The following is a 26,553-nucleotide window of genomic DNA, read 5'->3' as shown; positions in this document are numbered from 1 at the left end:
CTAAATCTGTTAGTCTGTACGGTGCCACAGGACTTCTCATTGTTACAGGAGAGTGGATTTAACCCTGAGTAAATTGCATGATAATTCTTGAAGATCATAGAACACGAGAACTGGAAGGGACCTCAAGAGGCCATCGAGTCCAGCTCCCTGCCCTCCTGGCAGGACCAAACACCATGTAGATCATCCCCAGTAGGTGTCTGTATAACCTGCTCTTATATATCTCCAGAGATGGAGATTCCACCACCTCCCTAGGTAACTTATTCCAGTGTTTAACCATCCTGACAAGTTAGGAATTCTTTTCTAATGTCTAATCTAAACCTCCCTTGCTGTAGTTGAAGCCCATTGCTCCTTGTCCTAGCCTCATAACCCAAGGAGAACAATTTTTCTCCCTCCTCCTTGTAACCCTCTTTTAGGTACTTGAAAACAGCTATCATGTCCCCTCTAAGTCTTCTCTTTTCTAAACTAAACAAGCCCAGTTCTTCAAGGGGTGTGTCCCAGATGGACACATGAGATATGTTTGTGTTGGTTGAAGTTAGTGTTATTACTTGTAAAAAGAGGCTCACAAAGATACTGTTCACAGAACAGTGTGTCATTTTGCTGTCTTTCATCTCTTTTTCTCTAACTATAGGTTTCTGACTCCACTGGTACATCTCAGACAGGATGGGGCTACTGGGGCAGCTGGGGAAAGTCACTGCTCTCCACTGCCTCTGCCACAGTAGCTACCGTAGGTAAGGGCTGCTGGCATTTTGCTAATTGGATGCAACTGGATCAATTCTGCTCACTCTCTCCGGGGCGCCTGGCATTGGCCACTGTCAGAAGACAGAACACTGATATAGGTGGACCTTTGGTCTGACCCAGTATGGCCTTTCTTATGTCAATCCTTTTTGCAGTCTCAAATCAGATATCAGCATTCATAGCTATCTCCAGCTTATGCTCATCAGGGTAGCTGTGTTAGTCTGTAACTTCACAAAAAACAAGCAGTCCTGTAGCACTTTATTAGTCCTTAAGGTGCTACAGAACTGCTTGTTTTTTGTCCAGCTTGTGCTGTGTGACTTGTCTGTAAAGTACAAAGATATCAAATTTAGATGTGAGAGTTGGCAAAAAGCAAGCACCCCGTTCAAAACACAGGTTTGAAAAAAATCTAAAAACATAGGTGCCAACTTCGGGGGGCCTCTGGAATTGGACCACCCACAGGAAAAATTAGTGGGTGTAGAACACCCATCAGCAGCCAATCTTCCCCTGTGCCTGCCCCCCACGCCTCTTACCCACTAATGGCTCCCCAACCATCTCCTCCACTGCCTTTGCAGTGTTTCTGGAGCACCACAAACAGCTGATTTGTGGCATTCAGGAAGCTCCAGGAGGGCAGGGGAGGAATGTGGAATGGGGCACACTGGGAGAAGGAGACAAGTTGAGGCTTGAGAACGGGTGGAGCAGGGGCAGGACGCTGGGGAAGAGGGTGTAATGGTAGTGGGGCCTGGGATGGAGCACCCTCTGGCTAGATGGGAAGTCAGCACCTACGGTAGGGAGGTGTGTACAGCAGAGTAATTTTCAGGCCTTTAATGAGCTGGCACAAGCAGTGGCCAGCTCAGGTATTAGAAAGTGTGACAAATTTTTGATACTTTCCCAGAAAATACCAGAAAGCTACAATGTAATCTGAATTCTTAATGCTGGTAGGTAAGTAAGCCAGACTGCAATTTCTTTTGGTATTGACTGGGTAACACATTTTGTGTGCGCATTGTGGTTAGTGCTCATATATCGGTATCCCCAGTGTCCAGTCCTTGTGGTTAAGCTTATTTCTGATTCAATCACTGCTTTCTCGGTGGCTAAAGTGAATGTAGTTCTATCTTACGATTCAAGTAACAGCATTGTCTTCTCTAGGACAAGGTATTTCAAATGTCATTGAAAAAGCAGAGACGTCCCTTGGGATCCCTAGCCCTACTGAAATCTCAGAGGCCAAAATTGTGACAGGTCAGTTTTTATTATTGAAAATCAGGAATGTAATGTTTGAACTTCTCCACGCATGGTATAAAAATAGCACCGGCTTACAAGCAGCCCATCTCTGCATGCACTGAGGTTGACAGCTGCTTATTAAATTAATGTTTCAGTGCTTGTTTCTGTTAGCTCGGCAGAATCTTATTGTTGTGGCAGAGCAGTCTTGACTCTTTTCTGTCTCTCATGCTGCAGCCCCCTCTTCTGCTGGAGATGGATGTTCTTGCCTACCTGAAACTGACAATCTATTTTCAGTCTTGGGTTTTTGGTTGTTTTGAAAAATAAATCCCCCTTTTCTGCCCTTCCAAAGCAGGAATCCAGCATTCTGAAGCAAGCAGTACAAGCACAGCTGCTGATGGCAGTTCCTCGCCCATCAGTGGATCTTTTGGAGTTTTATCCACTCTCTCTACAGCTGTTCAAAGCACGGTGAGCGGGCAGGTGGGGAGGCAGGGAAGTAAGTTGAAGTCATGTACTTTGACGCTGAAGCCTCAAACCTTAATTCGACTCTTCATTTTATCTGGCTTTTCTTTATGAAAGTCTGAACGGGTTATCCTGGCCTTCAGAGCTGAAATGAGAGATGTTTGCAAACACTCTTCTGTGCAACAGCAAATCCTGGTTTTCTCTATCACTTACAGCTGAGCAGTGATCTGGAAGTGGTCTCAACTGTTATTAAATTTTAATGCTGCGATGGCTCCGAACAAAGCAGTCTGAGAGAACAAGCGCATGGTGACACAGAGTGTGTTACATGATTCTGTGCTGTCTTTTCTGGTTTCCTCTAGAATAACTGGCCAAATTCAAGAGCAGATTAATTGCTTAAGTAACTCCGTCTGACTTTAGCGGCATTTTTAGGAACGTCTCCCGTTCCCCTCTCCATAGGTCTCTGTGGGATTGGCCCAGATTACTTGGAGGTTGGGGTAACTTATCCCACTGACCACAAAAGCTAGTTCTAATGGATGCTTTACCCTCAAGTGTAAAACTCTGGAGGGCCAGGGAAGACGGGGATTTCCTCGTGACTGGCCCATAAATTTAGAAGAGAACCTGCAATGCCTGCACGGCAAAACGTAGTCCCCACATTGTTGCTTAATTTTCAGCAGCCGTTTAACAACGTACTTTAAAAATCCTTCTCTCTCTTCCCTTCAGACAGAAGTTAGGCTCGGATCAGCTCTCTGTTTTTAATGTGTGTGTTTTATAAATTCAGGATGGTGTCACACTGTGTGCGTGGGAGGGTTGTATCTTACAGCTGAGCACTCCTATTGAACCATTGGTTGTTAGCATTTCTTTCCTGTTTCTTATGCTTTTTACTAAACATATGCATTGTGGATGAGAGTATTCAACAAGGGCTTGAAACATGAGCACTCAACCCATATCAGCCCTGGTATAAATCATATTGTAATCATGAATTTAAATGAGCAGTAGCTAGACAAACAGAAGTATTCTTTATGTGCATTCTCACAATCTGCAAATCTGCTCTCTAGGGGAAAAGTGTTATCAGTGGAGGATTGGATGCCTTGGAATTCATTGGGAAGAAGACAATGGATGTGATTGCTGAAGGAGACCCTGGATTCAAGAAAACAAAAAGTTTAATGAGCAGGAATTCCACACTGTCACAGGTATTCGTGTCTCTCAGACACCAGCGTGAGACTGTCGTCAATTTCTCTCTCTCTTTTTTTCCTTCTCTGTGTGTTCTTTTGAAGGAACTGTTAATATTCACATCAAGTGAACACTTCCTAAAATTGTCATGTGGGGTACTTCGCCTGCCTCATCCTGTTTCTTTGTGTGCTGCTGTGAGGCCTCTCCTTTTTCTCTGCAGGTCTTGCGAGAGGCAAAGGATAAAGAAGAGCAGAGGGCAGTTACCGAGGTTACCATGGCTACTGAGAAGAAAGCCCATTATGGTTTACTCTTTGACGAGTTTCAGGGTCTTTCATATCTGGAAGCCTTGGAGATGCTTTCCAGAGAGAGTGATTCAAAGGTAATGGCTTTGAGCAGTTTCCTTTTTGATTTGATATGTGCAGCCAAGGAGGAAAAAGATTATATTTCTTCATTAAAACCTGTTCAAACCACATGATTAAGGCTGCAATGTCCAGCATTCAACACTTAGGAAATGCCAGAATTAAGGGTGTGCATGCAACCTGATGTGGCCCCCCTTGTGTGTTAGCATTATGAGATTGCATGATGACTTGTAATTATCTCATCAGATTCATCTCCTCTCCCTCCTCACCTTCTTTATCTCCTACCTTCCCCCACCCCTGGTGCAGCTTCCCAGGATCAGTGTTGCCCAGGAATAGCCTTCAGACTCCTTGTCCCAATCTACTGTACCCACTATCCCCTGCCCCTTGCTTTCCTTGCAATGCACATTTGGATTAGATCTGGGCATTTGCACTGAAAGTTCTGCTACAGCATGTTTTAGTAGATGTAATCTTCAGCTAGAATTGATCTGCTTATATCTAAGATGTCTCCAGGGAGCAATAGCAAACTGCAATAAAAAAAACGGCTTATAATTGTCCAGCTTGGGGCAGATTTTCACCAGGGGTCAGGAGACACACTCTGAATACACCGACAAAATTTCAAGTCGCTGTTCTAAAGAATCGGCGTGCTAGAGCATTCTTAAAAAAACGTCCCCAGAAATCAGTGCACATGGGCATTGAATAGTTAAACCATTCTAGCTGAAATCTTTCCAGAAAAAAAAAATCATTCCGAGGCCGACAACTTGACATGGAAAGCTTCAGCCCAAGTGGCTAATTGGCTGAAAACAGTTGTCTTACGGGACATACTGGGAAATATTAATAATAGTGTCACTGGCCTCATCTAGAAAACATGTTACAGCTAAACTAAGTCCAATGGCTGTCCAATAGCTTCTATGAGGAGGTAACAAGCTCTGTGGGCATGGGGAAGTCAGTGGATGTCCTATACCTTGACTTCAGCAAGGCTTTTGAAACGGTCTCCCACAACATTCTTGTCCATAAGTTAAGGAAATATGGATTGGATCCTTGGACTATAAGATGGAGAGAAAGCTGGCTTGATGGTCGGGCCCAACGGGTAGTGGTCAATGGCTCGATATCTGGATGGCGGTCTGCTTCAAGCGGAGTGCTGCAAGGCTCGTTTCTGGGGCCGGCGTTATTCAACATCTTTATTAACGACCTGGATGAGGGACTGGATTGCACCCTCAGCAAGTTTGCGGATGACACAAAACTAGGGGGAGAGTAGATACATTGAAGGGTAGAGAGAGAATCCAGAGGGACCTGGATAAATTGGAGGAGTGGGCCAAAAGAAATCTGATGCGGTTCAATAAGGAGAAGTGTAGAGTCCTGCACCTGGGGTGGAAGAATCCCAAACATAGTTACAGGCTGGGGACCGACTGGCTCAGCAGCAGTACAATGGAAAGGGACCTAGGGGTTATGGTGGATGAAAGGCTGGATATGAGTAAACAGTGTGCCTTTGTAGCCAAGAAGGCTAATGGCATACTAGGGTGCATTAGGAGGAGCATTTCAAGCAGATCTAGAGGAGTAGTTCTTCCTCTTGATTCAGCACTCGTGAGGCCACATCTGGAATACTGTGTCCAGTTTTGGGCCCCCCAGTATAAAAAGGATGTGGATTTGCTGGAGCAGGTTCAGTGAAGGGCAGCAAAAATAATTAAGGGTCTGGAGCACAAGACCTATGAGGATAGGCTGAGGGATTTGGGCTTGTTTAGTTTACAGAAGAGAAGACTTAGAGGTGATTTAATAGTAGCCTTCAACTTCCTGAAGGGGAGCTCTAAAAAGGAGGGTGAGCAACTGTTCTTGGTGGTGTCAGATGGCAGAACAAGGAGTAATGGTCAGAAGTTGAAGAGGGAAAGGTGTAGGTTAGATGTTAGGAAAAACTTCTTTACCAGGTGGGTGGTGAAGCATTGGAATGCGTTGCCTAGAGAGGTGGTGGATTCTCCATCCCTTGAGGTTTTTAAGTCCTGGCTGGACAAGGTCCTGGCTGGGATGACTTAGTGGGGGTTGATCCTGCTTGAAGCAGGGGGCTGGACTAGATGACCTCCTGAGGTCCCTTCCAGCCCTGTGATTCTGTGATTCCTTTGGCCAAAGTCAAAATTCACAGCAAACGCCTGTGCTCAAATACTTAGCATCACTGACAGGTCTGTCATTTCACTGGGACCCCGTTTCCAGAAACCTGACACTTGATTGGTTACTGGGTCATGTGAGCACTTCCTTGGCCACACAAGTCTGTTCTTCCTAGCTCTCCTGATGTGCAGGCAGCGTGGTATTTTGAACCTTGGTGATCTTAGCTGTTTAACACAATTGTATCCCAGCCATTTAATTTTTGACAACTCTCAGCTGAAACATGAAACAGCAGGTAGCCTGTTAAAGAATTAATTATTCCTTAATGGAGCCTGGCAGAGAACTCTCTGTCCCAAAGGCACAGCTGTATTTGATATCAGCAAGTCATTAGTCCTGCTGCACTGTATCATTTCTATCTTGTGTTTCTCTTTCCTTTTGCATTTATGACTCTCTTTATGGCTGTCTTGCTCTTAACTAGGTGAAGTCAGTTATAAACGCCCTCTCTGGAGAAGAGTTAGATGTGTTAACAGTGGAGCTGGAGCAGCTCAAAGAAGCATTTTCATTAGCTGAATTTTATGATGACGAAGAGGAAGAGAAGAAGGGTAATTAAGGGGATCCGCATTTACCGGCGGGAAAGCTGTATTTTAAACTCCAATTCAAAACTAGCTAGCCTTTCACGGCAATGTATGAGAAACGTAGTGTCCAGTCTTATTCAGCTGTACCCTTGAGCCTCAACCTATCAGTAGTCGGAAGCACTGTTGAGAGGTGGTACCCTTAATCTCCAGGGAAAGGGAAAGCCCGTCTGCATGGACAAATAGACAGTGCAGAAGTGGAGCTGATTGGCTTAGCAGTGCACTTTGGGAACAAGAAAGGAGGCCCCTCTGATGGTCTTATGAGAGAAGAAAATGAAGGGGGAGGCCATGTAGGAAATCTCAAGAATAAATTCTTCCCTCCTGCTCCCCTTCTTTCCTGGAGCTAAGGGAAACCTACTGGCAACATGACCTGACTTAAAAAAGATACTTTTCTTAAAGGTACAAGTTTCCGTTAGTGGGCACAATTTGAAGGGACATTGTAAAGCTCTGAAACCACTTGCACAGCAGGGAGCCGCCACTTGTTGAAGCTTTTGCTAATTTGAACATAACTGACTTTCTTGGTCCAATTTTACCCAAGTGGCTGAACCAAAAGGGCAGGTGTGCTCTCATTCGCATTCAGGGTTGGGTACTCTAGAACCTGATTTATAGTTTTAGCTTTGTATAAGATGGTCCAACAGCTTTTTTTCCTGTTTTGTCACCATCTGGCCCTGTATATAGAACAGAAAAGCTGTAAATGGCCTTAAAACATCTCCAAGGGGCTGTGCAAGCAGGTGCCATCTGAAATGCAGGATATATGTTGTCTGTGTTTGGATGCTATTATCATGGCTAAAGACAAAGGCTAAATCAGTCCTAGTGACATATCTATAGGGCCTCAGAACCAAACAATGCCTAATAAATTGCATTAAGAAAGACCAAGTTTGACGGATTTGAATCCTCTGTGGAGGATGTGATTTAAGAATGAATCTATGGAGCCATTGGTTGTTAGCAGTAGCTGCACCCTTGAGGCACATGTCTGGAAACAAACTGTGTGGTTATATACTGTCTGTTAACTCTTACTCAGGTAGCAATGAGTAGCGACCATACTGATCTTGCAGACCTGCTTTGTTTCCTTCAGGAGATGACGATTTCACAAAGGAAATCACTGCGCTTTTCTTAGACCTGCACATCTCTGTCAAGCTAGACAAACTAGCCATGGTGAGTTAGCTTTGTGTCCTCTGACGGGTATGTTTTGGGGGACCAGGTCCTGAATTGCTGGTGAAGGTGTTAGGCCAGGTCTACAGTAGGGGAGATAAGTCAACTGTGGAAACACAGTTCCAGCTATGGCAATTGCATGGCTAGAATCAACTTATCTGCAATTGACTTATTTGGCTGTCTTCACAGAGGGAGGTCAGTGGGAGAAAATCTCCCATTGATGTCCCTTACTCCTCAGAATATCAAGGAGTACAGGACTCGACTGCTGACCCCAGATAGTTCGATTTCACATCTCTCTACCAGGTGCATGAAATTGAACTGTGGAAGATCAACCTTGACTGGCTCAATCTTCCACACAGTCTAGACACATCCTGAAAAGTCTGAAACACCATTCTTTCTCTCTACCCCCCGCTCCCTCTGCATGGATTAGAAAACAATAAGGGGCATTTAACTGTTGGAGTGAACTTTCTTGGTCTCATAAAAACAGTCCTGTGGATCAGGCCAATAGTCCCATCTAGTCAAGCATCCTGAGTTCTGATAGGAGCCAATAAACAGAACTTGTAATCATTAAATGATCCATCCCCTGTGGCCCATTCCCAACATCTGGCTTTAAAAGCAACTCCTAGCTTTAAGTGTACCTCAGCCGATTGAATCCTCAGATGATTATATTTGAAAAAATGCCCCTTTCTGCTGAAGTTAAGGAAAAGGAGCAAGGGCTCTCATTATATATCTATAGCTGTATAGATAGATGTATATAAAACTTACAGATATTCCTGTGTGTTCTGGAATAGTTCATAAACCTCTCCAGGGTTCTCAGTGTTGGAATTATCAAGCATCTTTCTTACATTTCGTACACTGGATCATTGCTGATTAGTTTCATTGATCCATAACCCAATGTCTGAACTCCTCACTGGGCAACTTCCTTTCTGACAGACCAGTTAATAAATTTAGTAGAATGTCTCTTTTTCTCATCTTTTTACAATACCATTGTGGTCCACTGAGTGGCACTAATATCTATTGGAAATACAAAAAAAAAAACCCCACCACTCTAGATCACAGTTGTGCTGTTAAAGCAGCTCTTGTGACGCATCTGTTTCCTAAAAAGAAAAGTATGTGTGCACAGTAGCCAGTGCATGTATATTTCACTCAACCCATTGCAAAGTTCAGCAGGTAGCTGACTTTGCCTGTCCCATTTCTTTCCACCAATGCAGATGTAGTAACTGTTTCTTACAAAGAAATCCAGTCTTCCACCTTCTGCAGAGTGCAGGAGGATCTCATCTGTCATCATTAAGTACCATGCTGATGTGTCCGTGCCTCCTATTAAACAGGCAAGGAAGTCTGCCCATGAATGGATTCAAAGACTGAACACCAGAGCTCCAAAAGAGGGTGAAAAGAGTGAAGAAAAACCACAGCTGGATTCAGAGAAAGCCGATCAAGATGTAAAAATATCAGTAGAGGTAATTGGGCAAAGGAAGGAGAGAAAATGAAATCTGCCTGTGGACAGGCTGATGCATTATGCTATACTGAAAATTGGTTGCTTATGGATTTCAAACCATGGTTAGAATCTTTACATTAAGTCCTAGATAATGGGGGTGGGAGGGCAGCAGAGAGGAGAGAAGTCTGATTTTAAAATATTAGCCAAACCTGTTGGGATGAAGCCTCTGTAACTCCTTTAGGATATTCATGCATTTGCCATTAGAAGTCTGGCTGAACTGACAGCCTGTGCCATCGAAATGTTCCACAAAACTGCAGCATTGGTCCTGCATGGGCAGAAGCAAGAGGTGTCAGCTACTGGCCAAGCCAAAGCTCTTTCACAGTAAGTCCTTTTAATTACACTATGGTACCTGATTAGGTTTGCATCCCACTGTTGGTCTGGGCTTTACAAGCTGGCTTCTCTTGAAGTCAGCCAGCAGTTTACATCTGATTTCATTTATGTTAGAAATGGCTACAGGCAGTATTGCCTTCAACCAATATAAAGAAATTTCTTGACAGGAACACACAGAGGAAGGAAAATATTATTTGACAGCTTCCATTCCCCTGAGAGGGGAATTTTGCCCTAAACTTGTGCTAATCTAGTAAGTTGGCATTTACAAAGAAAAATATTGAGTCCACAAAATAGTCTGTTTGCAGTAATGTAAAGAAAGCTATTCCCTTGTTGTAAAGTGATTGTTTTGCTAGCCTATTGGCACATTATATGCCTAATATTAAAATTATCCTGAGCAGTCTTATCTTGCCGATGCTGCTTGAGACGAGCAGCGACTTGTTTTATTAAGAAGCAGTTGGTGCATATATAAAATAACTATTTCTCTTCTACCAACAAGATAAAACTTCCAGCTTGTAATAACTAAAAAAGCAAGTTATTAGTGTTCCTTTTGGAGCAGGCATTCCTTGCTCTCTGAACTCAGCTTCCAATTGTTAGCTTTATGCTCTTTTTTAAGATATTATTTGGAACATCTCTTTGGACTCTAACACTTTTATATAGAAATCTTTTTTGTTTTCAAAGAAAAATTTACATATGAAAGTGGGTGATTATTGTTACAGATGGTAATAGCAAAGTCAAGGGAATATTTTTAAAGTGCTTTACTACATAATTTTCCTTATTCCTTTCTCAGAATGACTATTGTGCTGTGTAAAGAATTGTCTTTTCTATCAAAAGAGTTCACTACATGCTTAACATCGGCTGGGGTAAGTTCTACTTCTTGTTTAACAGGAATGGAATTCATTGAGTCCCACTCAGCCTCATGCCAAATTTAAAACTTAGTGTCCTTGAAATGCTTTTGTGCCCTTTAGTTCAACTGCACACCTTCTCAGGCTGCCTCATCTGCTGTGTTTTAAAAATGCACAGGTGTGTTATCAGCAAGAGTCACTGCCTCCTAAGTCAGAGCAGCCTTCAAATTTTTCACATTATCATTCTGTGCAGCTCATAGCTATTCAGCATGGATTGGCTTTCAAAATGAACTTTACTGAAGTAAAGCCATCCAACTATGACAACCCTTTCTATGCTTTGAGGAAACGAAGGCTATTTCTAAAATGCAAGTTTCTGTCGGGAGCCCAGAGGTCTCCCAACAAAAATCTTCTGCTTTAGGAGCATTCTGCTAACATCTTAGTTATCCTCATTCCACAAGGAAGAAGGGATGTCTCAGCAGAGGGCAGCTTTCCTGACATTTGCCCCCATGTGGATGGGCCAAATGTCAGGAAAGACTTCCAACAGAACGGTCGACAAGAGATACAGACGTGTGTTGCACAATTTATATCTTTTGCCGACAGTTGTCGGCAGTCTAGACATAACCTATGTCACTAATGGCTGTGATGACAAAATCATAATTGTTATAGGCTATTATGTACCCCCTCCCACGCTGGCAACGTTGCCTCTAATTTTTTCCATCCATGGGCAGAATAAATTTTCTTATATACATCGAGGCATATGTGGATGTGCACCACCAGTAGAAACATGCTGCCGGCTGTGGGAGAGGGATGGCACCCAAATCTTCGTTGGGCTGCCACCCAGGTGCCCAGCTTACGGGGAATGCTGCATGTCAGTAGCAGAAATTATGGAAAAAAAATCTGTTTTATGGTGTTTGACCCTTCTCTTGGGGATAGTTTCATAATGTTCTCCATAGAAATTGCTGGCTTGGAAAGGAATCCACTGTTTGCATATATGCAATGCTCTTGGAACAGGGAGTGATCAGTACATACACAAACTTTCTTCACGTAGACCCTTCCATGATCCTAGACCAAGTTCACACCAGCCTGCAGTTGCTTTGTTATAAATATGTTGCATTAGCTTTCTTTCATGTCCTCCCCAGTTCATCTTGAATCTCAGTGCACATGATTGCATACAGCATAGTTTTGGTATATGGTGGGACTTGTGCAAATCCATATTTTCGTACTACGACCCACACTCTCAGCTGGGGTAAATCAATGCAGCTTTCACTGACGGCGAGTGGGCTATGCCACTTTCTAACCTAGAACCTGAGGATCTGGCCCTGTGTTTTGCCTAAAGGAAATGCAATCAGACTGTCAAGCAGGATGATCTATCTCTTATCTTTTCAGGTCAAAGAGAAGGCAGACCTGCTTAACCCATTAATCACTGGAGTGTTTTTAGAGGTCAGTGATGATACACTTAAAGCTACAAATCCAAACTAATGTTGAAATGTGGACTTACTCGTCAGTCCCACTTCATTATCCCAATTCATGTCCAGTTTTCTAAACCATGGTTTAAGACTCTGTTTCCCCAACCGGTAATTTACAATGCTCCATAGATATCTGTGGGAGCATTGCTGCTATCATCTGTGCCAGATGTGCAAGGTATTTGGTAGAATATAAATATGACCTCTTCTGTGCCACGTAGAGGGAATATATCAGACGGGGATGTCATTTCATAAAATATCTGCCTCTCCTGTCAGCTAATTGGCAGTTCTGCTTCAAACAGTGCCCAAATTTCAGCTAATAAACATAAGGAATTCTACAGATTCAGATAAAACAAATTAGTTATCCTTTTTAAACACTGAAGTAAGAGTTGGAGAGTTAGTCTTGGTAGGAGAACTTGAATTTTTGAGATTTTTTCCAACATGCATTTATTTTCCTTCCGTTAAATAAAAAGTAACAGCGTGTCAGAGAGAAGCAAGGTAGAATTGGAATATTTGCAAACTATCAACCAACAAACAAATCTGTTGAAGTATTCTGCACAGTCCTTGCATATTAATCCTGGCCTACCAATGAAACTGACATGAAAATGTTCATAAAGATGAAACTGGGTTTTTAAAAAATTTTGAGAGATAAGCCATTCCTAAACAACAAGAAGTCCTGTGGCATCTTATAGACTAGGAGTAATTTTGGAGCATAAGCTTTTGTGGGCAAAGACCCACTTCATCAGATGCAATCCATTCCTAATTGATCTGGTGAAAAATCCATGTCCAGTGTGTGGATGGGGAAGAGGCTGCATCCTCCCAATTGCATGTGATGTGAAATTGCAGGAGAAATGTTAAACTTTCCCACAGAAAGTCTAGTTCTGCAGAGCCATCTCCGTTTGTCTTGAATAGCCAAGTAGGGGTCTTATGCTTAAGAGCAAAGTATATATTATTAGCAGAAATGGCTGGTTTCTGTTTCTGTAGCTCACTTTTCCCTCAGGATCCACAGGTGCTCATACATTCACCTGAATGCACACCAGATTTCAGAGTCTGGGATGTGTGTATAGGGGAAGGGTCTCTAGGAACTGCTAGAGCTTTGCAGACCTGCCAATGGGAAACTCATCCTGCTTTTCATTGGAAACAAGTCTGTTGAAAGCTTATTAAGTTTCATACTGGACCACGGATAACGTATGTGGTTTAACATGAATCTTTATTTTACTGGATGATTTATAGCTTCAAGTGTGAGTTTCTGACCTGACTCCCTGCTGTGCAAAATGCTAGATTTTGCCACAAATGTTGCAGTTAATGCCAAGGGCTCGGAACCTAGGAACTGCTGTGTTGTTACCTTGGACAAGTCAGATCCTTCAGTATGTGACAATCCGTATTCTTCCCAACTAGACTGATTCCCAAAGCGTGTAACTTCTTACAGAGGCACTTAGGAAGAAATGTTCCCTGTTGGTGCCTCCTTCCTTTCTGCAGCAGGGTTTCTTATGCCTTCATCTGGAACAGCTGGCACTGATCATTCTCGGAGGCAGGTATTAGGTGGATCAGTTCTGAAATGGTCTGGCAGTTCTTATGAGTCAATTCGCCACCTTTTGCCCAATGGGATAAATTGGAGTTTAAAAAGTAGGTTTAAAATGAAAACAAGGTGCTGAGATTGGTAGCCTGATGCCATGTATGTATATTAATCATCAGTAACCACCTAGTATGCACACGTTGTGCAGTAAAGACAATGGCTAGCATGAATGTCTACAGTGTAATTTGTTTTCATTTTGTAGGCTTCCAACAGTGCCTCCTATATCCAAGATGCCTTCCAGCTACTCCTGCCTGTGCTACAGATCTCTCTTATCCAGACGCGAACGGAATTACCACAGTAAATTAATTCTGCTACTTGAGCAGAAATCCGATCTGCCCATTTGATCATTCCCTTGCCTGGGAGTGGGGTAGGGGCAGAAAGGAAAACAAACTGGTGCTACAACAGTGATGATAAAATGCTGACTGGCCAGGTCTCAGCCACACACTTTGTCGAGAGACATGAAAATGCAGTTGGCACAGTGTGGCAATCTGACAGGTTAAAAGTGCAAGTTGTTTCTTAGGGTTCAGCTACACTTAAACTGCTACAGCAGCACATCTGTGTCTCTACAGTAGTTGTATGTCACAGGAGGGGTTCTCCATCAGTGTGGGTAATCCATCTCCCCAAGAGGCAGTAGCTAGGTTGGTGAAGAATTCTTCCACCTGGTTACATCTCTGAGTGGTGGGAAAAATGCACATGCCTAAGAGATGTAGCTGTGCTGATGTAAATTCTCAGTGTAGGCCAACCTTTAGTTCTGGCTTACTAAACTGTCTGCACACATAGTGGAGAATGTTAATGAACCCTTTGCGGAAGGACTATTTTGAAGAAGACTGAAGCTAAGTCACTCTAGAAGAAAGATTAGGGTAGCTGCTTGATGATTATTTAAGCAAACTTTCCAGCTGAGTGTATTTTCAAGGCACATGCTTTATGCTCCTGCTAATTGTGCTCTAGATTTAAGATACGGCAAGGGTCTCAGGAACACTTTTGGCTTTGAAAGAACAGAATCTGTTCATACAAACCCAGCTCCTTGCTCAAGGGTGCTAATCTCTTTTATACACCTGCTGTGCCTGAGACTGAGTTCTTGATAGGGCCTGGGGATTTGGAGTAAGACACTTTTTCTCTTTCCTGCAAGAGGTTTGCTTCAAAAATCAAATGTTGCACACTTAAGCCCATTTAGTGAGATGAAAGCTGTGTAACGGAGCTAATTTGTCCAGAATAAGAGGGTCCCTGGCCCTGAAGCCATAAATGAGAAGCAATCAGATGGGATGGGTTCCTGTTTGAGTGATTAAGGCAACAGAGCAGAGAATTTCTCATTACCTTTCAACACAACATGACACATCAGTCACGGTCTGTGTGAAGCACTTCCGGAGGTAGCCGTATAAAAATGACACATTGCGCTACTTCCTGGCCCAGTCAGAGGCAGTTAGAATACGTCAGAGAAAGAACCACTTGACGGTGGCAGTGGGAATCCTTGTCTGCTCCAAAAGCTGCTCCTCCACCCAGGGTGTCTTTTTCTTTGTGCTTTAAAAACTTTCCGATTTGGTTCCTTTTGTGCACTCTGTAGCTTCTCCACTGGAAGGAAGCTGCTCCTGCTGCATCAACCGGGAAAGAAAGAGGTGGTTTAAATGGATTAAAAGGGGCTTCCAGGCAGCTTAGTTAAAGGAGACTGTCATATCTGTTCCTCAGTATTAGCTAATCAGTAATAATGAATCTCTAGTCCCAGCCTTAGCTCTCTCCAGATTTTAGCAGCTCTTGTAAATTTCTGTGCCTGGGTTTTGTGCTTACCTGTGCTCTGCTTCATTGATGCAGTTCATTGACAAGCATAGATTGTTGTGTTTTTTACTCTAGACACACCCTTTTGCTAAGAGCTTCTTCTGTTTTGTACAACTGGAAAAACCCTTGCTTCAGTTTTCGTTGAATGATCTGTAGATTGACTTTTCTAAAAATAAAATCATCCATGGAATAAGTGTTCAGTCCTTGCCCTGAGAATCCTACATCATTTGGGAAGAGGTCGGAGGGAAAGGCAAAAGGATACGGGGATGAAAGAATGACTCCCCTCTCCCCCGCACCAACACATGTTCTCTGTGTTCTCTTCTGTCACACAGCCATTCTCACAGCTGTTTGTATGGCACTCATCAGCAGGGTATCTGGACACCTCAGGGCCACTTGTTCTGTGGCTTGGAGCGGCTCCTGGATTATGACCTGGCAATATTGCTATGGGGCAGATGTGGCCTGACTATCTTCCTGCTCCCCTCTTCCGTGGCTGGGCAGCATTTTCATATCTGTATAAAGGAGAGGCCAAGGCTCCGTTCTCAGCCCGGGGCTATAGTTGCCGCAGAGGCTGTCAAGGAAAGTGCACTGATGCTGAAAGTATGTATTGTTTTTTGTCATGCTTCCTTTCACGGCCTCCAGTTGTAGCTTTGAGCCCCATATTTACTGGGTCTGATGTTTTATCCCCTACAGTTAGACAGAGAGAGACAGGCTACGTGGTGCATGTAGTAATTTCTCTGAGATGTGCTGTTGTTTCAGTTAAGTAGACTTGAGAGCTTCTGATTAAAAGGAAGTTTCTGCACTAACTGACTGAACGCTATTTTTGTTCTGATGTTACTGTTTCGAAACCACCAAACACTGACCTAGAATCTGGTCCTGGCCATGAAACTAAGTAGTTCATAGAGCAATAAGAGAAATGCTAGAAGACAGTCCGAATCATCTGTGTTCATCTTCACTTCCCTCAACTGCAGCCCCTGATCAGGTTTAGTTGCCCTGGTTCCCAGCATGTGGGATTGTAGCACGTAGTCTGATTTCAGTGAGGTTGCCTGGGGAAAAGGGTGCTCGATATGTAAATGGGTGGTAGAATCCATCTCCATAGAGAAGTGGGATTAGCTGAATTTGGGCTACTAGTGCCAGCAAAATTGAATGTGATTGTCTAAACCCAGGAAGTCGAGTGGGAGCTAAGCAATGACGGCAAAGGAGGTATTAAGGAGCCGTCCTTGTGTCTCTGCAAAACGCCAGCCTCCGGGAGAAAGCCGAAAGGTTGTGAAATACAGAAAATGGTAGGTGAGCAGAATGCATTAAAGAGAACGAGTTGACTGAGTAACATCAGGTTTTAAAATATGTATAGCATTCCAGTCAGAAACACCCCAAACAGCTAAACGTCTCTAAGGAGTAAGGCAGAAAGATTGTCAGACTAGATACGCTATAAGAACAAATAACCAAAGTGTCACTCTTGCTCATAAAAGTAGTCAGTCTAGTTTACCAGTGAAAATAGCTGTAGACTCACTGCCAGCATGCACTCCAAGGCTTTGTCTAACTGCACTCTTTTCAAATTTCCTATTTCTCAGCCATGGTTGGGGTCTGAACTTGATCAGAGCAGGAAGTGAAGCGTGAGCTCCTGGTGCTTGTTCTCTGGGGAGGCAAGGGGTTTGATAGACTGGCTAAGGCTCGGATAAGATGGAGCCAATGCACAGGCAGTGGGAAAAATGTAATTATTTTCTCACATTCAATGAGATTCCATTACCCATGGGCATAGAAAACTGCTTTCAACCAGCTGCAGTGCTAATGTTAAAAATATATTCTGCACTGGATGGAAATATGGATCTATCCTCCCAAAGCCTGCCAGCTCTATCCCCAATGGTTGATGATGATGATGATTATTATTATCATTAATTATTATTAAGATATGATGCAAATGTGAATCATCAGAAAAATGTTCTGTGCATCTAGAAAGTGCAGTCACCTGCCATCTGGCTTGCAATGGAAGAAACAAAGTGCTACCACCAGGTAACTGGCAGCAGAGTTGCCAACCAGGCCAGTAAAACCTTGAGCAAGGAGCTGGGATGTCTCGTTGGGTTCAGATACGCAGTGAAATGCATGTCTCAGAACTGAGCAGAGAAGATCAACCAGCAGCTGCGGAGGACAGGGAGGCTGAAAGCTTTCTCAAAGGTGCCCAGGTGCTAAACAAACCAGCTTGTAGATACGGCATGGTCATGTCTGGTGTTTGGCAGGAGCATTGTTCTTTTCTGGGGAAGGAGGGGTTCTTGTAGAGTGCACAGCTGTGCCCTATTTCTGGACATGACTCAAAAGAGACTCTTGGATCTTGTCTACATGGGAAATATGCCTGTTTGGAACAAACTTAGGGCAGGGAGATTGTGGGTGGTTGTGCAGCCAGGAGGGACTACCTTGAACCCCTATGCCAAACATTCCTTTTTTGAATTATCTGGTGTCTTGCTCTGAATTAATTAACCCCCTTTGGAAGCATTAGAGAACTGCTTAAATCGAAACATCCATGTGCCATCCTCTCCTGGCCGAGGTCCAAGGCACCAGACTTTGATATGGTGCACTTGCTTGGCCACATCTCCCATGGCATTGCTTCAGTTCTTCACAGTTTCCCAGAGGGAAAGGTGTGTAGCTGGCTGCCTGTAAGAGCCAAATTAGACATTTCACCTGGCTAAAATCTCTCACAACTTATTTCATAGGCAATAGTTCACTCTCTCCATAAGTACGTTGGTTGTGTGACACCTTCCCCACCCACTTTGCTGGGTCATCTGTACTTTAAGTTCAGCACACATGACAGTGGTGAGCAACATGCTGAGCAGAGTCAAACAGAGCTTGACCCTGGGAGTAAACCAGCAAGAAAGTGTTTCTGTCCTGCGACGCTTTGAACTAGATAGGCAGCCTCTGACACTCGCAGGCCTTCCATGGCTTCCTGGGAAATCACTGTCACATTGAATTATATCCAGGAGAAATGAGGATTGTCACAGGCACCTGCTGACCCACATGCGGGTGGCAGCTGAAAATTCTGCACTAGCTGAAGCTTCTGAGTGGACCTCAAGTGTAACTCCCATGTTATAAAACTTTAGTGTCCAGCCTGGAGCTGGACATCAGCAGAAAAGAAAAGTCCCAGTCTCTGTGTCCCCAGAAGATGATGGAAGGAATGTTTAGCCATGGCTGACCCCTGTGAATTTCAACGCTTCGGGTTGGATCCCACTGGATGCTAAGATTGCAGACTGTGGCCCCAGCTTCTCTTCTTTCAGCTGGGAAATAAGAGGTGTACCTCCTAAAAAAACGAGAAGTTCTGTGGCGCCTTATAAACTAACATATATTGGAGCATAAGCTTTCGTGGACAAAGACTTACTTCGTTAGATGCATCATGTGTACCGCTGGATTCCCACCAACTGTATGCCATAAATGCTCCCAATGGATTGCTTAATTTCATAGAATCATAGAATCCTAGGGCTGGAAGAGACCTCAGGAGGTCAAGTCCAGCCCCCTGCTCAAAGCAGGACAAACCAATTTCCCTTGTCCCCTTCTAGAGATGTAGTTGTGCTTAGACCACTCCAAGCTCCTGCAGGCCTAGGTCTTGCATTCCAGTTTAGTCTTTTGCCTGAGCAGGGTGGGTTTTTTGTATTGAAACTATACAAGATGTGCTGGGTCAATGGCCAGGAAGAACCAAATGCAGAGCAGAGTTAATTACATTATAATGTCTCATTCTTTATGATGCCTTGAAGAGTCATTCCCGCTGAGCAGGAAGCATTTGAGGAATTTACATGGAGGAAAACAGTTTGAGTCCACAGGCAGATCTGCTGTAGCTCGGCTTTATCGTTAGGAGACTACAGTTGGTAAATTAGAGCTGAGTTCTGCAGCGACAGCACAACCAGCCAGCTGGGGAATACCATCAGCCAAAGGTCAATGTCCCTGATGGGACAGGCCAGCTGCTTGGCTCTATTCTGCCCATCTTATGTAAGGACATGCTTTGTTTTCAAGCTCTCTCCTAAGAAGATTTAAGAGCTTGGGGTTACCCCACATGGAAACATCTCAAGTGTGTCTTCCTGGGTTTTAAAGAGGGGAGTTTTAACTTGGGTGGTGGCAGCTACCTGCCAGGATCAGGGAATCTGGGACCTTGGGAAGCTTTCAAGCAGAAGCCTATAGAGCTAAGGTATTTTTAATGTCTCTTGTGAGGCCCCATCTTCTCCACCCAGAGTTCAGGATGGGGATGAGCCTTGACAATTCCTTTCCTAGGGTAGCTGTTGGCATGATGATTGCCTATTCATGGGCCATTATTACACAGCTAGAAGAATGGGAGATTCCTGCATTCATGGCTCTTAAAGCATCCTTGATAACCAGCGGCTGCCGTAGCTTTCCAAGCAGAGACCTCCTGTAAGAACACTTTTAGATTGAGTCTCAAAGTCTGTTCCCAGCTCTCAGTGTGCTCCGGGTGGCAGGATCAAATGCTCAGTGTCCATGTGGGGAGTGCACTCCCACCTACAGAGCTGCCCTGACCTGCCTCTCATGGGTCAGAAGTTCTTGGATGAGTCAGTTTCAGGCAGGTTATTGTGCACCTGGGCTGGGTCACTTGTGTTTCCTGGGATCGGGTGATGCCAGAAGAGGATGGTGGAACCAGTTTTTCTGCTCTGGCGTGGAACTGGGGAGGAGACAGTACAAAATGACAAGACGGGAACTGCAGAGCTGCCTACCAAGACGAAACTTTGGAGGTCGCTGCTGTTTCTGCTGCCAGGTAGGGCCACTTTCTTCTCCGCCTTGATATCTTTCTGGGGAATTTCAGCCTGGCTTTGTTACACAGGAATTCTGAGCCATGGGAAAATGAATAGCGTGATCTGAGATGCCAGAGTATAATTTGTGCTCAGGGATAGGGGTGAATAGCAGATCTCACAGTGTATGATTTCAAGCCCAGTGTCACAGGTATTTTTGCCTAGAATCCTATTCTGAAGTGCTCCCAGAGGGGGGTAGCTGCTGTAAAGACAGCAATCCACCTGCGCTAGGGTATCACAAGTGTGGCTGTTGTGATCTGTATGTTCTTTGTGTCCTCCAAAAATAGGTAAGCATGGATTAACATTTGCATAGGCTTTATGAATGTGTAGCTCTGTTTTATTTGCTCTCCAGGGCATTATGCTTTGCTTTTACTTGGGTTCATTCAGCCTCAAAGGAAAAACAGCAGTTTTGCCAATTGCACATTGCTGTCTGCTCTCCCACACTATAATCCAAGAGTCCAGCCATGTGGCTGCTGCCTTTTTCAGAATGATTTTGCATTAAAGTGTGAACCCAGGTTAGGACCAGTCCAGGCTTTGGCAGGGGGTGAGAATGTCTATTGTTTTCAGGCCAGCCTCCACTCACACAGTCAAACGCATGGCAGTCCAGCATTAAAGCCCCTGCCAGCACAGAGATCGGATCACGTTCACCAGGGCAAGAGGGGCCGCGCCTCTCTCCTAGCAATTGACCTTTCCCAAGCAAGTTGAGACCTGTGAGATTCGATACGGGAGACTCCCATTTGCACACGCTCTGCAGCATGGCCATGCGCAGCTTCTGGCCTTTTTGCTCAAATTAAGTTTCCATTCTTTTGATCCAGTGTCAGGAGGATGTGGGAAAGGGCAGACTCTGGCTGACTCGGTCTGCTTCCTGCACCTGCTTCCCAGCAACTGACATGACGGTGACTCAAACTCAAAGTGGGACAGTAATGCTATAACTCTTGCAGGCCTCAAAACACCGACTCTTGCCCCTAACACTCAGACACTCATCAACTTTCAGGCCAGAAGGGATGGTTATGATCTGACATCTTGTGTAACACAGGCCCCAACTGCTTATTCCTGCCCTAAATCCATGGTTTCTTGCTGGGTTGGAACACATCCAGTAGAAGGCCAGCCCTATGTAAGTTGTGTTGAGACAGGAATGGTCTCAGTAATGCTGTATACAGAGGGTTTCCATTAAAGTAGGAAACTAACCCTTTTGGAAATTGTTAACACATTCAGGGCTTGTCCTTATCATAGAATCACAGAACAATAGAGCTGGAAGAGACCTAAAAAAGCCATTGAGTCCAGCCCCCTGCTCTAAGGAGGACCAAACCCATCAGATCAGCCAGGGATGGAGACTCCACTACTTCCCTGGGTAGAACATTCCAATGCTTCACCACCCTCCTAGTGAAAAAGTTTTTCCTAATGTTCAACCTGGACCTTCTCAACTGCAACTTGAGACCATTGTTCCGTGTTCTGCCATCCGTGGCAACTGTGAACAACCTCTCTCCAGCCTCTTTGCAACCTCCCTTCAGTAAGTTGAAGGCTGTTAATTCCCCCCTCAGTCGTGTCTTCTGCAGACTAAACAGTCCCAATTCCCTCAACCTTTCTTTATAGGTCATATGCTCCAGCCCCCTAATTATTTTGGCCGCCCTCCGCTGGACCCTCTCCAGTGTATCCGCATCCTTCCTATAATTGGGGGCCCAGAACTGGACACAGTACTCCAGATGTGGCCTCACAAAGCCGAATTGTTGTTAATCTGCGGGGTAAAGAAAAGCAGAGAGGTACATGTTGGGAACTCAGAAAGAATTGTTTTTATGTGGCAGCACTCAGACCTGTACTGAAAATCTCACAGAATTGTAACTTCTCACTCCACCCTGACCCTTGCTTGGGGATGTCTCTTTTCCAGATACTCTGAATCTACGTGCGAGAACCAGGGAGCTGCTGCAGAATGTCTTCCATCTTAAAGAGTGAGTGGCTTTCTGTCCCATGGCTGAACTGAGTCCCCAGCATGATGTGGGGTGAAGGGTTGTGGTGGGAGCTAATTCTCTCTCAGTCCCACCTGCTTCAGGCCCATGAGTCCTCACAGTCTCACGGTGCCAGTCATGCATCAATGTAAAACATTGTTGAAGTCACTGAAGGGAGCAGCTAGGTGTCGATTTGAAACTGTGTTTGGGGTGATCCACAGCCAGTGCATCTTTCCACACACCCCTGCCCCCAAGTCCTCTCCTTGTCTTTCCTCATTCCACTCTCCCCACCCAGGCTGAGAACACTTCATAGAATCCTAGGGCTGGAAGGGACCTCAAGAAGTCATCTAGTCAAGCCACCTGCCTCAAGCAGGATCAACCCCATCTAAGTCATTCCAGCCAGGACCTTGTCAAGCTGGGACTTAAAAACCTCTAGGGATGGAGAATCCACCACCTCTCTTGGTGACGCATTCCAGTGCTTCACCACCCTCCTGGTGAAGTAGTTTTTCCTAATATCCAACCTACTCCTCTCCTGTAACTTCAGACCATTGCTCCTAGTTCTGCCGTCTGTCACCACTGAGAACAGCTTCTCTCTGTCATCTTTAGCGCTCCCCTTCAGGAAGTTGAAGGCTGCTATTAAATCACCCCTCAGTCTTCTCTTCTGTAAACTAAACAAGCCCAAATCCCTCAGCCTCTCCTCATAGGTCATGTGCTCCAGCCCCTTAATCATTTCATCTCCATCTCTCCTCTCATGTTGGCTTCACACTCCCTATGCCGGTGCAAAGAGGAGGGCAAGAGGAAAGTCTTGCTCCTCAGAGGCCTTGCATATTGCAGAGGGTCAGGTTCTGGCACAAATGGAGGTGTTGCTGCAGTAACCTAAAGTGCTAGGCATTGGCCTCTGTGGTGAATAGCTCTTGGGCACACAGCAGGAGACTACTTAAAGCAGCGTAGGGCTGCCTCATGCTGTTTTGTGCAGCTTCCTGCTCCCTGTAGCTCTCTGGTCCGGACCGCAGGGGGCGGGGGAGGCTTCGCACACTGCCCCCACCCCACAGCAAAAATCTTTCAGTTCCTATTGGCTGGTGTCTAGCCAAAAGGAGCTCAAATTGCCTTGGCGTCTCCTCATCCCTGCCATGTCTGGAGCACAGTGCCACATGGAGCAGGCTTGACTGATCGTGGGCTACAGCAGGCAGGGAGCCTGCCTCCGAGTGCTGCTGGCCGCGAGACACCTCGGTAAGCTCCACCCGGCCAGAGGCTGCTGCTGCTGCTGGCGGCTCCCCCACCCCCACCCCGCAACTCCCTGCTTCAGGGCACCACACAAACACACTGCAGCCCCCCCGCCGCAGGCCAGCATGCTCTCCTTTACCCAAACTCTCCTCAGCCCTTCACTCTCTCCTGCATCCCAGCCCCCCACCCCAAGCTCCATCCCAGACCCCGCACCCCCTCCATAGACAAGTGCCACCCTTGACCACTTGCCAAAGCCTTTGGGGTGCTGCCCCTCCATCCAAAATTATTGCCCACCCCTGTACTTTGTTGAGTAACGCTTTGCACATAGGCTGTGTGAGAGTTGCTCCCTTGAGAGCCCATGTGCAGTGCCAACAGATGTGCCCGCTCCTTCTCCTCAGTGTTCGGCAGAGAAGACAAGAAGGATCAGGAAAAAAAAGAGAAAGAGAAGAAGGAAGAGAAGGAAAAAGAGAAGAAGGATGAAAAGGAAAAAGACAAAAAAGAAGGTGACAAGAAAAAGAAGAAGAAAGAGAAAAGGGTGAGAAATGGTGGAGAATTCCCCCGTTCCGAGTGTTGTCCGGGCAGTTTGGGTTCCCACTGCTTTGGCAGGACTGAGTTTGCCATGTCAGTATCTCAGAACCATGGAGGAATAACAAATCCCCCCCTCTTTGACTGCCTACGGAAAGATTTCCTTCCCCAGTGTCCCCGTCAACACCAGCCACATGCAAGCTGGGTGTGCCATTGCATGTTGGGAGTGAGAGTGATGAAGGTTGTACCAGCCCTGCATGCAGGCTGACTGCTCGTCCCTGGTGCTCCTGGGGCAACTGGAGGCTGTGATAGTCCTGCATAGAAGGCTAACAGACTGTACAGTCCTGTAGGGCCTGAGACTGTGTGTGTGTTTGATTTTGCTCCTCCTAGCACTGTACTGAGCATGAAAACCATTTCCCAGGGAGGGCGGGAGAAGGGTCTGATCACTGCACTGTCTCTGAGCTAATCGGCAACAGAGGAAATGAGAATTAACATTGGCCTGCTGTAAAAGCAACAAAACAAAACATAAGCGATCTCTCTTCCTCTGCCCAACCTGCCAGTTGCAGATGAACCAGGATGTCTCTGGATAGACGTTGAGCCTGGCTGGTACAGTGGCACTGTTGCCTTTAAATCATTAACTTTTTCTTGGCCCCGTAGGGAGAGGGAGAAGAAGATGACAGCAGCAGCAGCAGCAGCTCCTCGGACAGTGATTCTGAAGAGGTGAGCGGGAACTGACCGGTGCCTAGTTTATCTACTGGGCGGGTTTGCTTTTCCCTTGCTTGAGAACATCCTTGCCCAGCTTGGGTCACGTCACTGAAGGGGGGTGTCAATTCTTTCCTTTCTTCCTCATACCTTCTTGGAGATCAGCATCTGCTGGCCCCTGCCAGCCTGGAGAAGGAGTGACACAATCACAGGGGCACATGTAAGAAAATCCTGCTGCTACCAGTTAGTGCTCCAGCAGCATTTGCATGTGGCTTTGTGGATGTTTCTCCTTCCCTTTCCTGGAGGTGCGGTGTGCAAAGGGTGGCTGCTAATGGGTGTGAGAAGTGTTCAGAGTGGGGTGATGTTGCAAATACCCCCACAGGAGCGGCTGAGAATCAATTCCAAGCTTAGAGTGCAAACCCCAAGCTTGCGAGCCCTGTTCTGTCTTCCCAGACCCATCTGGATGCGTGAGAGCAAAGCTCGGAAGAACCCCATGCCCTGCATGCGCTTCATCTGATCCGCGCATGCTGTGCCTGGCTGCTGCTAGCTTTCATCCTCTGGGCACAGTGAGGCTAGCTTGGGCTCTGGGAAGCCAGCAGGTAGCCCTTGTGAATGCTCATAGCACATCTACAGTCTCAGACTGGTGAGCTACAGGTTGAACTTCTCTTGTCTGGCACTCTGTGGATCTCATCTGTGCCAGATGAGAGAATTTGCCAGGCCATCAGAGGTCGCTATTGTCTATCAGCATTACCAACACTTCCACTGCTTACTGGGCTCTTAGCAGACATTTAGAGGTAAAGTACAGCTAAATAACAGCACAGAGCACAGAGCCTGGGCTGGTGGTTGGAAACAAACTTTATGGGGCCACAGGAAACTTGTCCACAACCATGATAAGTGGTCACCTGGCCAACTAAATTCATGCTGTTTTCCGGATGTTGCCAGACAAGTGCATTCCAGACTAGAGAGGTTCAACTTGTACTGGAACAGAGTCTCAGGCCCTGGGGTTTTCTGATTGGTGGCCAGGTCAGTGATCCACTTCTCCCATAGTGCACCAGCCACTCTCCTGCATTATGTGATGTTTTTGCTTTTAGAAACCCTGGGGAATGGCATCCTCAAAAGCCTCCAGTTCTAGTGGGTGTCTGAATGACAGCTAGCTATGTCACGTAAACAGCTGTCTGCTGGTCTCAGAAGCCCATCCAACCTCACAGGAAGCCTCGTGGTCCATGTCACACAGCTTTTAGGCAATGATTTGCCACTATCACCCTTCCTGTCTTAACTGTAGTGGGCTCAGTTTTGCCATACCCAGGGGTCCATGGAAGTTCTGTGCCTGTATCAGAATAAAATTTGGCTAGTGAGTGATGCAAACCCTAGGTTCCCGCTGAGCACAGCCGTAGTCTGGTGTTTATCCACATGAATGGCCAGGAGCATGAGCAAGAGAGAGGGATCAGGAAACACACATCAGCTGCCCAAGCCCTGACAAGATCTCTTGTTTCTCTTTGATTTACCCCTAGGGTCACCATGGCGACAAGAAGAAAAAGGAGAAGGAGAAGGAGAAAGAGTAACTTTTTAAGAGTCATCAGAGTCCACCTGTGTGTTTCCTGCCTTCACACAGGGGCTGGGTAGAGTTAAGGAAAAGGGATTAGTCATGCAAAAATGCAGCTGTTGTTGAGGCTGTTCCAACCAAAGTTATTTTAACATTAAAAAAGACATTGTTTACTGATCAAAAACTACACCCATTGGCACTGAGTTCTCACACTTCTGTACTAATAACAGAGCAAACAATGCAGGCCACTGGAATGGGCAGCCCAGTGATCTGTGGTCAGTCTCTGGCTCTGATGTACTGTGTGACCTTGGTCATATCACTTCACCTCCCACCCTTTGTCTCTTTGTTAGCGCTTCAGGACTGGGACTGTTTATGGCTATGTGCAAGTACAGCGCCTACCACACTGGGGCCCTGATCTCAGCCAGGGTCTTGCCCGTCATACAAATAACTAAGGTGTAAGCTTCATCAGAGCCAATGGGGGTAACACCGAATACACCAAGATTGAATTTAGCCCTCGGACTTTGGCAGCATGGATGGTCCCTGGGTTCCTGT

At 45.5% G+C, this 26,553-nt stretch overlaps 1 protein-coding gene across 6 annotated transcripts in view; it reads left to right on the top strand.

Moving 5' to 3' along the window:
* FAM114A2 (family with sequence similarity 114 member A2) overlaps positions 1-26,184 on the top strand; it is a 28,622-nt gene extending 2,438 nt beyond the window's left edge. For 3 of the 6 annotated variants that reach the window (XM_075009284.1, XM_075009282.1, XM_075009283.1), the window contains exons 3-20: positions 629-728; positions 1,879-1,968; positions 2,300-2,415; positions 3,465-3,599; positions 3,800-3,958; positions 6,508-6,631; positions 7,737-7,816; positions 9,142-9,270; positions 9,490-9,629; positions 10,426-10,498; positions 11,867-11,920; positions 13,722-13,816; positions 15,622-15,886; positions 16,453-16,569; positions 21,950-22,010; positions 23,630-23,766; positions 24,414-24,476; positions 25,970-26,183. In XM_075009284.1, coding sequence (XP_074865385.1) covers positions 629-728; positions 1,879-1,968; positions 2,300-2,415; positions 3,465-3,599; positions 3,800-3,958; positions 6,508-6,631; positions 7,737-7,816; positions 9,142-9,270; positions 9,490-9,629; positions 10,426-10,498; positions 11,867-11,920; positions 13,722-13,816; positions 15,622-15,886; positions 16,453-16,569; positions 21,950-21,958 — 1,686 coding nt within the window. In that variant the 3' untranslated portion in view covers positions 21,959-22,010; positions 23,630-23,766; positions 24,414-24,476; positions 25,970-26,183. Of the gene's footprint in view, positions 1-628; positions 729-1,878; positions 1,969-2,299; positions 2,416-3,464; positions 3,600-3,799; positions 3,959-6,507; positions 6,632-7,736; positions 7,817-9,141; positions 9,271-9,489; positions 9,630-10,425; positions 10,499-11,866; positions 11,921-13,721; positions 13,817-15,621; positions 16,089-16,452; positions 16,570-21,949; positions 22,011-23,629; positions 23,767-24,413; positions 24,477-25,969 lie in introns of those variants that run through there. The other 3 variants (XM_075009285.1, XM_075009286.1, XM_075009287.1) reach the window with 3 other exon arrangements.
* The last annotated feature ends 369 nt before the right edge of the window (positions 26,185-26,553 follow it).

This window comes from Carettochelys insculpta, chromosome 15 (assembly GCF_033958435.1).
Source record: "Carettochelys insculpta isolate YL-2023 chromosome 15, ASM3395843v1, whole genome shotgun sequence".
Lineage (NCBI taxonomy): Eukaryota > Metazoa > Chordata > Testudines > Carettochelyidae > Carettochelys > Carettochelys insculpta.
Note: the sequence above shows the minus strand (reverse complement) of the source record. Positions and strands in the feature narration are given on the sequence as shown.